The 12,387-nt window shown below is 40.4% G+C and overlaps 1 protein-coding gene across 1 annotated transcript in view; it reads left to right on the top strand.

Annotated features, from left to right (window-relative positions):
* mef2b (myocyte enhancer factor 2b) overlaps positions 1–11,476 on the top strand; it is a 12,427-nt gene extending 951 nt beyond the window's left edge. Inside the window, exons 2-9 of the mRNA XM_083911633.1 lie at positions 2,838–2,918; positions 5,731–5,934; positions 6,176–6,304; positions 6,608–6,797; positions 7,997–8,145; positions 8,306–8,420; positions 9,350–9,461; positions 10,252–11,476. Coding sequence (XP_083767759.1) covers positions 2,865–2,918; positions 5,731–5,934; positions 6,176–6,304; positions 6,608–6,797; positions 7,997–8,145; positions 8,306–8,420; positions 9,350–9,461; positions 10,252–10,567 — 1,269 coding nt within the window. The 5' untranslated portion in view covers positions 2,838–2,864 and the 3' untranslated portion in view covers positions 10,568–11,476. The remainder of the gene's footprint in view (positions 1–2,837; positions 2,919–5,730; positions 5,935–6,175; positions 6,305–6,607; positions 6,798–7,996; positions 8,146–8,305; positions 8,421–9,349; positions 9,462–10,251) is intronic.
* Positions 11,477–12,387: the final 911 nt, after the last annotated feature.

Genomic DNA, 12,387 nt, shown 5'->3' on the forward strand with positions numbered 1-12,387 from the left:
TCTTTGGCAATCACGCTTTTTATAAACTTGGGTTTTGGAGGATTTATGCAAAATAAGGTTCCAGTTTTGGGGCCTGGTGTCACATTTCATCATCGTAACACGGGACTTAGATGTGACTAACACGGGAGTGACTCAAATGACTTTAACAGCAAAACCAAGGCTCAGTTAGGTGTCATCCTCACGGCTGCAATAATGCAGCTGCAGCTGGAGTTCAGTATATCAGTGTGGTGCAGCGGTCATACAGCTTCTCTTTTAACTGATTTCCATATATTATCAATGAAAAATAACATTTCATAGCGTAAGCAATAAGACAACGGTGAAGAAGCATGCATCGAGTTAACTTAATGCAATACTGCAACGTTAACTTTAACATTTGATTAATTATATTCAGCCATATTTAAAAAAAACAATACTGCAAATGCAATGAGATGTGTTTGGCTGTAGTTCATTATAGAGTATAGCTTATTTGGTTAATGCTCACCCGTGTTTAGGATGGTTTTGACACATTATCAAGCCATCATGCTCTAAATGACTCATGGAAAGAAAACCATCGAAGCAGAACCCCCAATACTCGACAAATGCCCTACTTATTTCCCTTCTCATTCATGCATACAGTTCACTGCAACCAGAAAAACAACCACTGCAGTACATTCATTTGAACTGATCAAACCTATTAAAATCATCTTGTCTGTTGATGCATAAGCTTTTAGTTTTCTTTGCATGTGCAATGTTGTCCCAACGGTGTCCCCAGTGATTAGCCAGAAGCTCCCAGGGTGGGTATGTCAGAGAGCTGGGTTACTGTGCTGCTGTGTGCTGCTGCGTGTCTGTGCTCAGTTTTTTCCATCGTCTTGCCTCTGGGAAGGCGTCAGACAAAGGTGCAATCTTTCCCTATAGAAGCCTGAGACCCAGGGGTAAGCGTGCATGTGTGCAATTAATGCACTATTACAGGACAGCAGTTCTCATTTACATTCATATCTTATCATAGTACTTAAGACTAAAATGATAGGTAAAAAAAACAACTTAACCTTTCCCAGTGATGACATGTTAACGAGTTGACCTTGAGATGAAAGGTCACAGGCAGTAGGTGTGTTCTGGTGCATTCACAGACCTCAAACGGCAGTTGGTGTCACGCGGGAAAAACATCCAGAATTAGCTGATGTGTAGGGCGCAGTCAGGCCTTTCCTGCCCGCCTCGGCTTTTAGGCCTTCGACAAAACCTAAACCACACAGAGTTTTATAGCTAATTCCGCATCATTTCGCTGGAGGTGCATCTATATTTACCTAGCTCATGTGTTTTAACAATAGTAGAGGAGAGGAACTTTCTGTAAAACCCCCGAGATAAAGATCTTTCAGCCCTGATTAGAACACATCCCACTTCCCTCTCTTCTCACTATTAACATGCCTTGATATGAGGATACATGGTCTTAAATATGAAAGACAGAATGGCTTGATCTGATGCTTGACGTGTTAGTTAGACAGACTTATACTGTTTTTTTGTGGTCCTTTACGTACAAGCAAGAGCTATTTGTCTGCAGTGTGTTCTGTTTTACCGCCGAGACAGCGGCAGGCGACGGGTTTATCTGCAGCTGTCAGTGTTGAGGTGTGTCTTGTCTCTGCAGCATGTTCAGCACAGTGGATATCACAGGACTTTATAAGGTAATAATGAGGACAAAGAGGTGGATTCCTCCAGAAATGCCCCAGATGCCTGTGTGCCAAGCTTACGTTGAGAGACAGCGGGCACTTTCAGGGTCGTGGGAACGCAGGCGCCATATCCGCTCAGGCACCATCAGGAGGGACAGGGGACTAAATATAGAGAAGTCCGATACATGTTCAGTATTAAGGGGAAAAACCAGTGAAAATGGGCTTTGGAGAAGTACTGTATAGTCAGGTCAGAGGAGTCAAACCACCACTTAACATAGTCGTATGATGAATAGAGGAGTGTAAAATGGAAATAACCCATGCAGCAAAATTATGTACGTATTTGATTTAGTGTTTTATGAGTTTGCATCAAAGTCACTTCATGACTGTCACCCATGATGCAAAAAACGTCTATGAAAATGATCCTCTGATGTCACATTTCTCTATAGTGTCCAGCTCCATACGGTCCTACAGGGGAAGGGACGGGAACGGGGGTTTTCTAGACCAAGAAAAAAACAGAAAAGCCGTGGCTGTGCGTCTCAAAAAGCAGACATTCTCAAGCCAACCACAATCCATCCCTGCCTTTGCCTTCTGCTTGTTTTTTCCTGACCTGGCTGTGCATGAGAGAGGAGTGGGTGGCTTTTAGCTTTAGCCATCTTTCAAAAACACACCGTTTTCCTTTTACTGTTTGGTCTTAGCTATTGCCTGCTGAACCTTTAAAAGGAGCTATCGACTGTATTTTTAACCCTGTCTCTTGGGGCTGTGCGGTGCAGTCGAGCACTGAGCTGCTGGCCCCGGGGTAACCCAGACTGTGGGGGTGTCAGACTGTGTGGACTGCTGGCCAGGCAAGAGCCGCTCTAACTTTAGACCGCATCGCCTCATGGTGGTAAAAATAAACACCCTGCCCTTACCGAAGGGGAAAGGGACTTGAGTCACTTAAACCAAATGGATGACATTTTCCCACCAGAATTATATGAACGTGAAGAGAAGGGTTATTTAATATGTGTACTGCTGTTATTGTAAAATGTAAACGCGTACACACACAAGAATAAACCAGCAGTTCAGTGGTCACTGCGTGAAAATGTGACTTTAGTTTAATACAACATTGATTTGTTGATGTCCACTGCAGCAGAATGAAAAAGCTAATAACACAAACATATTGTAATCTGCTTCTGTATCATTTTTATGTTTTCTTTACAGGTGTCAGAGTGTGAGACGGCAGATAAAATGGGAAGAAAGAAAATACAAATTTCACGTATTCTGGACCAGAGGAATAGACAGGTGGGGAGTACAATTTCATTTTCTCTGCAAATATACAGCAGGTTTTGCCTCAGTAATATTAATTTTAAGGCCTGTGCAGACATGCTGGACATACACTTTAGTAGAAACGGTAAAAAGACATTAGTACCTTGTGTTTAGTGCAAAGAGAATGCAGTTGATGCAACAAAGTGAGGATTACAGTTGACATGCTGTATTTTATGCATTGTGCAGCAGGGACATAGCATTTTGGGCGAATGTGTGCATTAATGATTTCCTAATTCTGTGAGTGTGGACGAAATATCTGCTTATTCAATTCTATTTTCAATTCAATTGTATTTATAGTGCCAAATCATAATAAAAGTAATCTCAGGACACTTTACAGAGTAGGTAAAGACCCAACGATTCCCCCGTAGAGTACGGTGGCAACGAAAACCTTCCCTGTAACAGGCAGGAACGTCAGACAGACCCTTCTCTGTGGAGGACGGACATCTGTATGCACCGGTTGGGGAGGAAGAACCACTTGTGTATCGAGGCCCAAGTTGGAGCCAAATGGTGTAAATGCAACGTTGGGTGACTGCTTGATTTAAGAGTTAGAGCTGAAAGTTAGAGCTGAAAAGTTAGAGCTGAAAAGTTCGAGTTTGCTGTAAATTTAAGAAAATCTGAAAGATCAAAAGTGAGATTTTGTTCATCGACGAAAAGGTCACTAATGGCACCTGTGCTCTTTCACACTGAACAAAATGGTTTGAGCACTCCAACAGAGCGATATGACAGGAGTATATATAAAGCCTAAAAGGAAGATGTATTTGACAGTACAGAGGAAGTCTTTTTTATCAGTTTGATGGAAGATATAATCTGATTTAAAGCTTATTATATATGCAATGTAATGTTGAAGTCAACCTACTGACAGATTTGCATATATTTTTCTGAGTCACCACAGACTGAGGTAATGTCAGTGCAATGTGACAGAACAGATGCTCACAAACTATTAATGTGTTGATCAGTGCGAATGAAAAGAACACACCAAACACACGGAGAAGAAACACTATTAAACTGAGCTCACAGTTCTGGCAAATAGGATTTGTTTCTCATATCTGATTTTTCCGGGACTGAATGTTTTTTAGTGATAAGGTTTGTTTTTGGGGAGTTTTTCCTTATCTGAACTGAGGGTGTGTGAGGATAGACAGTGTTGTATGCTGTACAGATTGTAAAGCCTTCTGGGACAAAATTGTGATTTGAGGCTGTGTGAACATCCCTGACTGTCAACACTGTTTGTATTTATAAGCAATCAGTTTTGTGTTTCCATTTATAAAAAGGTTATTCTGATTCTACCTGTAGCGGTGTTTTGTTTAAACAGCAATAATCATTAATCTGACAACACAAAGGAGTTTGTATATTAGGCTGATATGTGGCAACTAATGTGTAAGCGTCTTTGTCCTGTTACTGCCCATTTAAGCAATAGAGTCCAGGCATATAGTTGACGTATGCTTCTTTATAAAATCAGTGAGTTCTTTGTTTTTTACTGTTTACTGAAGATTGTTTTTTACTGCAAAAAAAACCCCAAAAATAGCTACAAAACATTTACACGGAAAAATAACTCAGCAGACAGTCCAGACCTAGTGTTCTTTCCAGGCTCCATAGACTCAACTAACAACCAGCACACTATCGTAAAACTAGCTGCTCCTCGTCAGCAAATCAAGCACACAACGTGTAAATCCTACAGTTATCTCTAAATCACTCTAACATCATCCAGGTTGGTCAAAATCGTGTTTTCTTATTATTATTCTTTTGCCAATTCTGCTGCAATGTACACTTTGGCTTTATTTATTGCCATTATTCAATCATGCAGAAATATTAATAGCAACATTTCTCTACATATTTGAATTTTAGATTTAAATACTTTAAGTTGCTCTACTTGAAATACTGGAAGAAAAACTGGCCGGATGCGCAAAACAAATATTTGCTATGTAAAGATATTGTGAGGTCTCTATATTGTTTGTTTGGATAACCAGTCCGGCTGCGCGTGCGTGTCAGTGCATGTGACTGTGAAAAAACATATTTCACATGTTGGGGAACGGCCTATGAGAGCCACGTGGAGGCAATCGCAGCCTACTTCTTTCAGTATTTCCAGTGCATCTCCTTTAGATAGATAGATAGACAGACAGACAGACAGACAGACAGACAGACAGACAGACAGACAGACAGACAGATAGACAGATAGATAGATAGATAGACAGATAGATAGATAGATAGATAGATAGATAGATAGATTGATAGATAGATAGATAGATAGATAGATAGATAGATAGATAGATAGATAGATTAATAGATAGATAGATAGATAGATGATAGATAGATAGATAGATAGATAGATAGATAGATAGATAGATAGACAGATAGATAGATAGATAGATAGATAGATAGATAGATAGATTAATAGATAGATAGATAGATAGATGATAGATAGATAGATAGATAGATAGATAGATAGATAGATAGATAGATAGATAGATAGATAGATAGATAGATAGATAGATGGATAGATAGATAACTTTATTTATCCCCAAGGGGAAATTAGGTCATCGTAGCAGCGGTACAATACAATCAGAAATACAAAATATGAAATACAAAATATAACGCACAATTTCTGAATCCAGGCTGTGTGTATTTCTCTGTGGTTGAACCTTTTGATACTTTAACACTATTTATATGCTTTATAATGAAGAGAGATATGGAAATCTCACTTTTTACAACATGAGACCTTTAAGATTTATACGTTCTTTTAACTCATCAGTAACTGACTGAAGTTAGAGGTAACATGACACGTGTTTTTTAGGTGACTTTCACCAAGCGCAAGTTCGGTCTGATGAAGAAGGCGTACGAGCTGAGCGTGTTGTGTGACTGTGAGATCGCCCTCATCATCTTCAACAGCACCAACCGTCTGTTCCAGTACGCCAGCACAGACATGGACAAAGTGCTGTTAAAGTACACCGAGTACAGCGAGCCACACGAGAGTCGCACCAACACGGACATACTGGAGGTACTGTGCAAAATGCGATGAAAAGAAAAGACAGTAAAGCATTATTTTGTATTAACACAATAACAAAAAAGTAAATTATTTCTGAGCAGGAAGCATTAACATGAAATTCAGGTTGCAAAGTTTTACCAAAAAAACTGACATAGTGTTGTATTTTGACGAAAACCCTTAATTTGTTGCCTTTCTAAATCTTGAAACTATAACTGTGGGTATTTTTCCATGTGCACTTTCTGTTCTGTATCAGACTCTGCGCAGGAAAGGCCTCGGTCTCGACGGCTCAGAGCTGGAGGGTGAGGAGAGCATGCAGGTGGCTGCAGACAAATATCCTCTCAGCGAGGGCATGGATCTCTCTGTGGCTCGCCCACGCTTCTATGTCAGTCCACACACACTTCTGCTATTACACATTCACCACACCACGCACACATATACACACACACACACACACACACACATACACACACACACACACACACAGACACATACACAAACGCACGCACGCACGCACACTCGCACGCACGCACGCACACACACACACACACACACACACATGCGCCGAGCTGATGTGTTGTAATGTTAATATTTCTCACTTTAATGAATTGAAACAGTTTAAAATGACTGAAAGAGAGACACAATATGATATCTAATGCTGTTTTTATACATGGGTTTTACTCTTCAGGCTCCATCGCTCCTCTCACCTGAGGCCCAGTTCCTGGTGTCTGCAGGTTGCGAGAACGGCTTCCCCAACTCCTCTGGCTCCGGCATGGCGTCACACAGACCTCCGGGTTATAAATCTCTGAGCTCCAGAGCCGGCTCTACAGGCCCTGCTGCGCCACACGCACACACTGCATTCATGTCTCCACACTCAGGTGAGCAGAACTGTATGAAACATTAACAGAACCATTTTCATTACAATGTGAATGGCAGGACAATTCAAGACCAAAAGATACCAAAGAGACCATGGAGTCCACATACTTTATAGTAGAGAGGGTCACCTATAAATATGCTTTTCATATATATTTGTGCAGTAATATATGATCTATATATATATATATATATATGCATTATTTCAGCCACAAATGTCACTTTTTATAACAATGTAGAGTATATTTTTATAGTGGATCAAATACTACAATTTCCTTGATGTGTTTAATGTTCTGCATACATTTACAGTACCACTATGTGACGTCTGCGTGACTCTTCGCCAAAAAAAGAAGTTTATTACCAAATGAAATGTACATTCTTACTATGAGACGATGGCTGGCATTAAATTAAAACCCTCCTCTGAATGGAAAAGTGTTTTTCTAATAGAAGGGGCTCAAAGACATTGGCAGCTCACAACTGTCCATTTACAACTTAGCAGCCTTTCAAAGAATATCACAATTTACTCCATAGCGAGTGATGTAGCTGCTTAAAAATAGATGTAGAAAATATAGCATTGTAATGACTTAAATGCTTTTAGGGTCTTGCTAAATGCTTGCCGTAAAATAATTCACATGTTGCTCTTCTGTGCAGCTGGTTGTGAACTCACAGGAAGTGTGTGTGTACATGCATGTGTGTGCGCACTAATCCACACATGCAGTCACCCTGTTGTGGGAAACGGCCCTCCACCAGTCTAACAGCGGCTGTAACCAGCTCTGTGGTTTCTGTAAAGAACGTATCACACCTGCCAGTCCGGTCAGCCTCTTTTACAGTCTTTCACTACTTGGACGCACTATGATGTCATTAGACACTGCTCATTTACAGTCGTCGTGTTTTAGGATGTGTTATTATTATTACTGGTTTTCTAATAATTGACACTACATTTTACGATGAGTTCAAAATGTGCTCTGTCAGGTCATCAACACAATAATAATATTATATTAACATGAACTTGTAACCGATAGCTTTCCATTGTCCTGTAAAGACCAGAAACCAATTCAAAGATCCAATGAAAAGAAGAAGTACATTTTTAGCACACAGACAGAGAGAGAGGTGAAGAATTCGTCACAGAAAATAAATTATCCCTCCGTGAGTGAAACAGGCTCACATCTCTTTTCACTTCCTGCTCCTTTCTATCGCTGTGTAGGTATTGGCTACTCCATGTTCTCCCACGGCAACCTGAATCGAGCTCTGGATATGAAAAGCCCTCCTCCTCTGAACCTCGGCAGCGAGAACCTGCGGGGAGATGCAGCTAATCAGGTCATGGGGGCCACACGTGCCAACCACAGTTCTGCTGTACGTTACCATCCAGTGTGAGCTGCACTAAACTGTGTCAGTGTCAGAGAGTCGCACTTCTCATAGATATAGATATTCATATTTTGTGCATGCAATGATTTCACTCCATCATGACAAACTTGAGATTTTCGGTTTGACTTTCTCTTCCTCTGTTCATCAGAGGGGAGTCTTGTACCAGGGTTTGCACAGCAGCAGCTCCATGGTTGCCATGGGTAAGGCAGGGCTGCTGAGTCACAGTCTGGGAGGGTACAGCCTCCCCACTGCTGGAGCCTCTGGTACGTCTGCTGTGTGTCATCTATTCGGGGTCATCCCTATGTTCCCTGGGTCCTATGTTCCGCATAAGCCCATGCCTTTGCTGCTTTAATTTAGCATTTTGTTAGGGTTAGGGGGTAGGGTTAGGGTCTACATAGGCCTATTTGCCGTGGAATTCGTCACTATTTGTGAAAAAAAAACAGACCACAAAGGGTCTGATGTCCCCCGGTCACATACAAGGCAGGGAACATAGGACCCGGGGAACATAGGAGCCTGGGGAACATAGGAATGCTCCCATCTATTCTATGGTGGTTGCTTTCTTGCTGAGAATTAGATAAGAGGATTGATACGACTCTCAGGTCTGTGTGTTAAAAATCAAGCTACAGCCTAATAGCCGGTTAGCTTAGCTTAGCATAAAGTCTGTAAACAGAGTGAAACAGCTAGCTAAAATATGTTACTAGCACATCTACAAAAAACTGAGTTGCAAAAATTGCAAGTTGCGGTTTCATCAGGGGGTTTAGTGCAGCACTATTTTTGGCCCGGGCGCTGTGACCTCCGCTGGTTGCCTGACAACGTCACAGTGACATCAGCATTCCAGGAAGATACTATGAAAATGTTCCTGCACATTACTTCCAATCATTTGGATTAAACAAACAAAATACAACATGTTCAGTAGTAAATTTTAGAGCCAGGCTAAATGTTTCCCCCTGTTTACAGTCTTTATGCTGAGCTAAGCTTACGGGCTGCTGGCTGTAGCTTCACGCTCACAGTACAGAGCGTTATTAATCTTCTCATCTAACTCTTGGCAAGAAAACAAACACGTATATTACCTAAAATATCGAACTATCCCCCTGTATTGAAGATAATAGATCCTATCATTCACTGATTCTGGTTTATTAAAATCCATTTTTGTGTCCTTTTTTCATCTTTTAATTTATATCTTTCTTCCCAGAGTACAACCAACCTGGTTTTTATCACTCTGTTTCTCTACAACGAGGAGCAATGAACTCCTGGCAGCCAACACAGCCGCCTCAGGAGCCCCATGGGCCTCATACAAGCCCCGGGTAAGGATATTACTACCTCTGTGAGGATGAAATATGGGAGGAAGTTCAATCTGCACACTGTTCTTCCTTCCTCAGAGATTTTTTGTACAGTCTTCAATGTTTCGATTCATCAGATCTTCATTAGGCGCAGAACAGCACAAACAAACATCACATTTTATATATATATCTATCTCAATATGATGGCGATCATCAGACCAAAGAACCCATATACGTCAGAACACAATGAAGTTATCGTTGACAACAGATAACAGCAACTGGAATGGAAAACAATTTTATTAACAGTGAGACAAAGAAACCAAAAGGAAAAGAAAGAGAAAAGAAATACATGAAAAAAAACAATATTATCCAAATAAATGGAGTAAAAGATAAATAGCAAGATAAATAATTAAATAACAAATGTGAAAAAGAAAAAAGATAACATTAAATGAAAAAGAAATAGAGTAAAGCTAAAACAGGAATGCAAAGTTACAACAAAGAAGAAAATGATGATAAATGGAAAATTAATACTACAAATATGTAAATACACAACTAATGACTACAAAATGAAATGAAAGAAAAACATAATAGTTTATTGTTCTGTGTTATAAAAAACTGGCATTTTAGATCATTTTCTCCATAAAATATGGAATTGCGCATTCATGTTTGTTCATGTCCATTTTATTTTGCATAATGTTGTTTGTAACTGATTATTCCAATCAAACATACTTTTTATTGAACTGAAATGCACCAAATTGACATCAAGCTGCACCTGATGCATTTAGACTTGTTCAAACTGTCTTGTTGTTTCCAGGATGTCCAGTGGAGGGTGCTCTTTCACCTCCCAGTCCTGCTCCTCATCCTCTCCACATATACCCTCCCTCAACCTGAGCATCAAATTGGAGCGTAGCTCTCCTGAGCACATGTCCTCACCCACCTCCCCTCCTCTACACCACCTCAGGCAGCACTCTCCAATGAGCAACCCTGATTCGGCTCGCCAAACTCCCCCGGAAGAAGCTCACCCAACCAATGAAACGAAAGAGTTTCCCAAAGCCGGCTACCCACAAGACGAAGAGGAAGGAGGGCAGCCGCTCAGGCAGTTAGAGATAAGTGATGGGTGGCAGAGATAGCTGGCTGCTGCAGTCTAACACCATCTCCCATTCAATCAGCTATCTACCATCAAAACCAGTCCTCTCCTACACACACGCACGCACGCACGCAAACACACACACACACACACACAGATATACGACACAGAAGATAGAGGGATGGTGTTGATTTGTGCCCATCATCCCAGAGAGGAATGCCTCTCTTTGTCTCCTCACACAGAGCTGGTCTCTCCTGGGCGGTGGAGATTTTTTCTCTGCATCACTTGATTGATCCCACGAGGAGACGGATGCATTCAGACATTTGCTTTTTGTTTGGTTAGGTTTAGTTTTCTGTGTGGAGCTAATGTGAATCAAAAATACAATTTAAAATGTGTTTGTTTTGTTTTTCCGTCACTTTGTTGAAGTTAGCTACAGCAGCACATCGGGACCAGCTGAATTTCTCCAAAGCTGCAAAACCGTCTAAGTACATATTGGGTTTCAGTGTTTGACTGAGGTTTGGTGTGAAAATTGGAAAATAGAAGTAAAATGCAATGTCTTCGTATAAATGTTACAGTGAAAAGCAGATGGAAAATGACTCGTCACACCAGCCAGAATGAACCACAGTCAACTTTTACACCTTATGTCCCTCTAGTTTTATAAGCTTTAATGTTTTAGCCTTTAGCCCAAAATCACTGACACGGTCTCCCCACATAAATCCAGTTCACCCGTCACTAGAGCCTCTGCCTTTTTTTGAAATACACAAGGACATTTTAAAGAATGAATTCACATTATTTTCAAGATTCAAGATTCAAGAAGCTTTATTTATCCCGAGGGAAAACTTTTGTCTGTCTTAAAACATTCCTTACATGCTCCATATGTACACCGAAATAGTTTTTGTGTACTGAGATCGTTCCTCCTGTCCTACTGGCCGTGAAAAGATCCCTTCTTAATTCAATTCAATTCAACTCAATTTTTATTTATAGTGCCAAATCATAACAAAAGTTATCTCAGGACACTTTACAGAGTAGGTATAGACCACACTCTATGACTTATTTATGATAAACATAGACCCAACAATTCCCCCGTAGAGTACGGTGGCAAAGAAAACCTTCCCTATAACAGGCAAGAAGGTCGGACAGACCCAGCTCTGTGGAGGACGGACATCTGTCTGCACCGGTTGGGGAGGAAGAACCACTTGCTCTGTGGATATTCTTCTTCTTAGTGATATTCTGATATAAGAAGTCTTTATTCTGCGTTCTAAGTTTTGGAGGAGGTTACAGTAGTCTGAAATAGTCACACCAAGAGCATGTGTGCATCGGTAATCTGCCTTGTACATACTAGTGAGCAAAAAATATGGACATGCAGGTATTGTTTAAAGATGGACTTAAAATAAATAAATAAACTTCTGGACGTCAGTGTCTCTCAGGGACGTGGATGAGGTTTTCCTTGGGAAGTTTAAAATTTGCTTATGTCTACGTTTGTTTGTAAGACCGTAAGTGCGGATAAGCTAAGCTTAAGTTGTATTATTCCTCCAAAAAATGCTAGTTTCGTATTTTTACTGTACCCCATCAATGTTATGGCAGTCTACTTCAGCTACAGACCAAAATGTTAAAGTAATGTCCCTATGCATTACAATCAAACGCTGCAGCAGCCAAAGACATGATGTGTTTGTCTATATCGGGTCTGATTTGATTTAGTAATATGATTTTTTTTCTGAAGGGCTTCATTTAGTAACTGCATAATGTAGATGTAATTGATCTTTACTGCCATCGTTGTCTCATGATATTTAGAAATACGAGACACTGTAATAAATGAGTCTAAATATTCATAAGATACTTCATTTAAAAAAACACACACATTAC

The sequence above is a fragment of the Echiichthys vipera genome (assembly GCF_963691815.1).
Source record: "Echiichthys vipera genome assembly, chromosome: 3".
NCBI lineage: Eukaryota > Metazoa > Chordata > Actinopteri > Perciformes > Trachinidae > Echiichthys > Echiichthys vipera.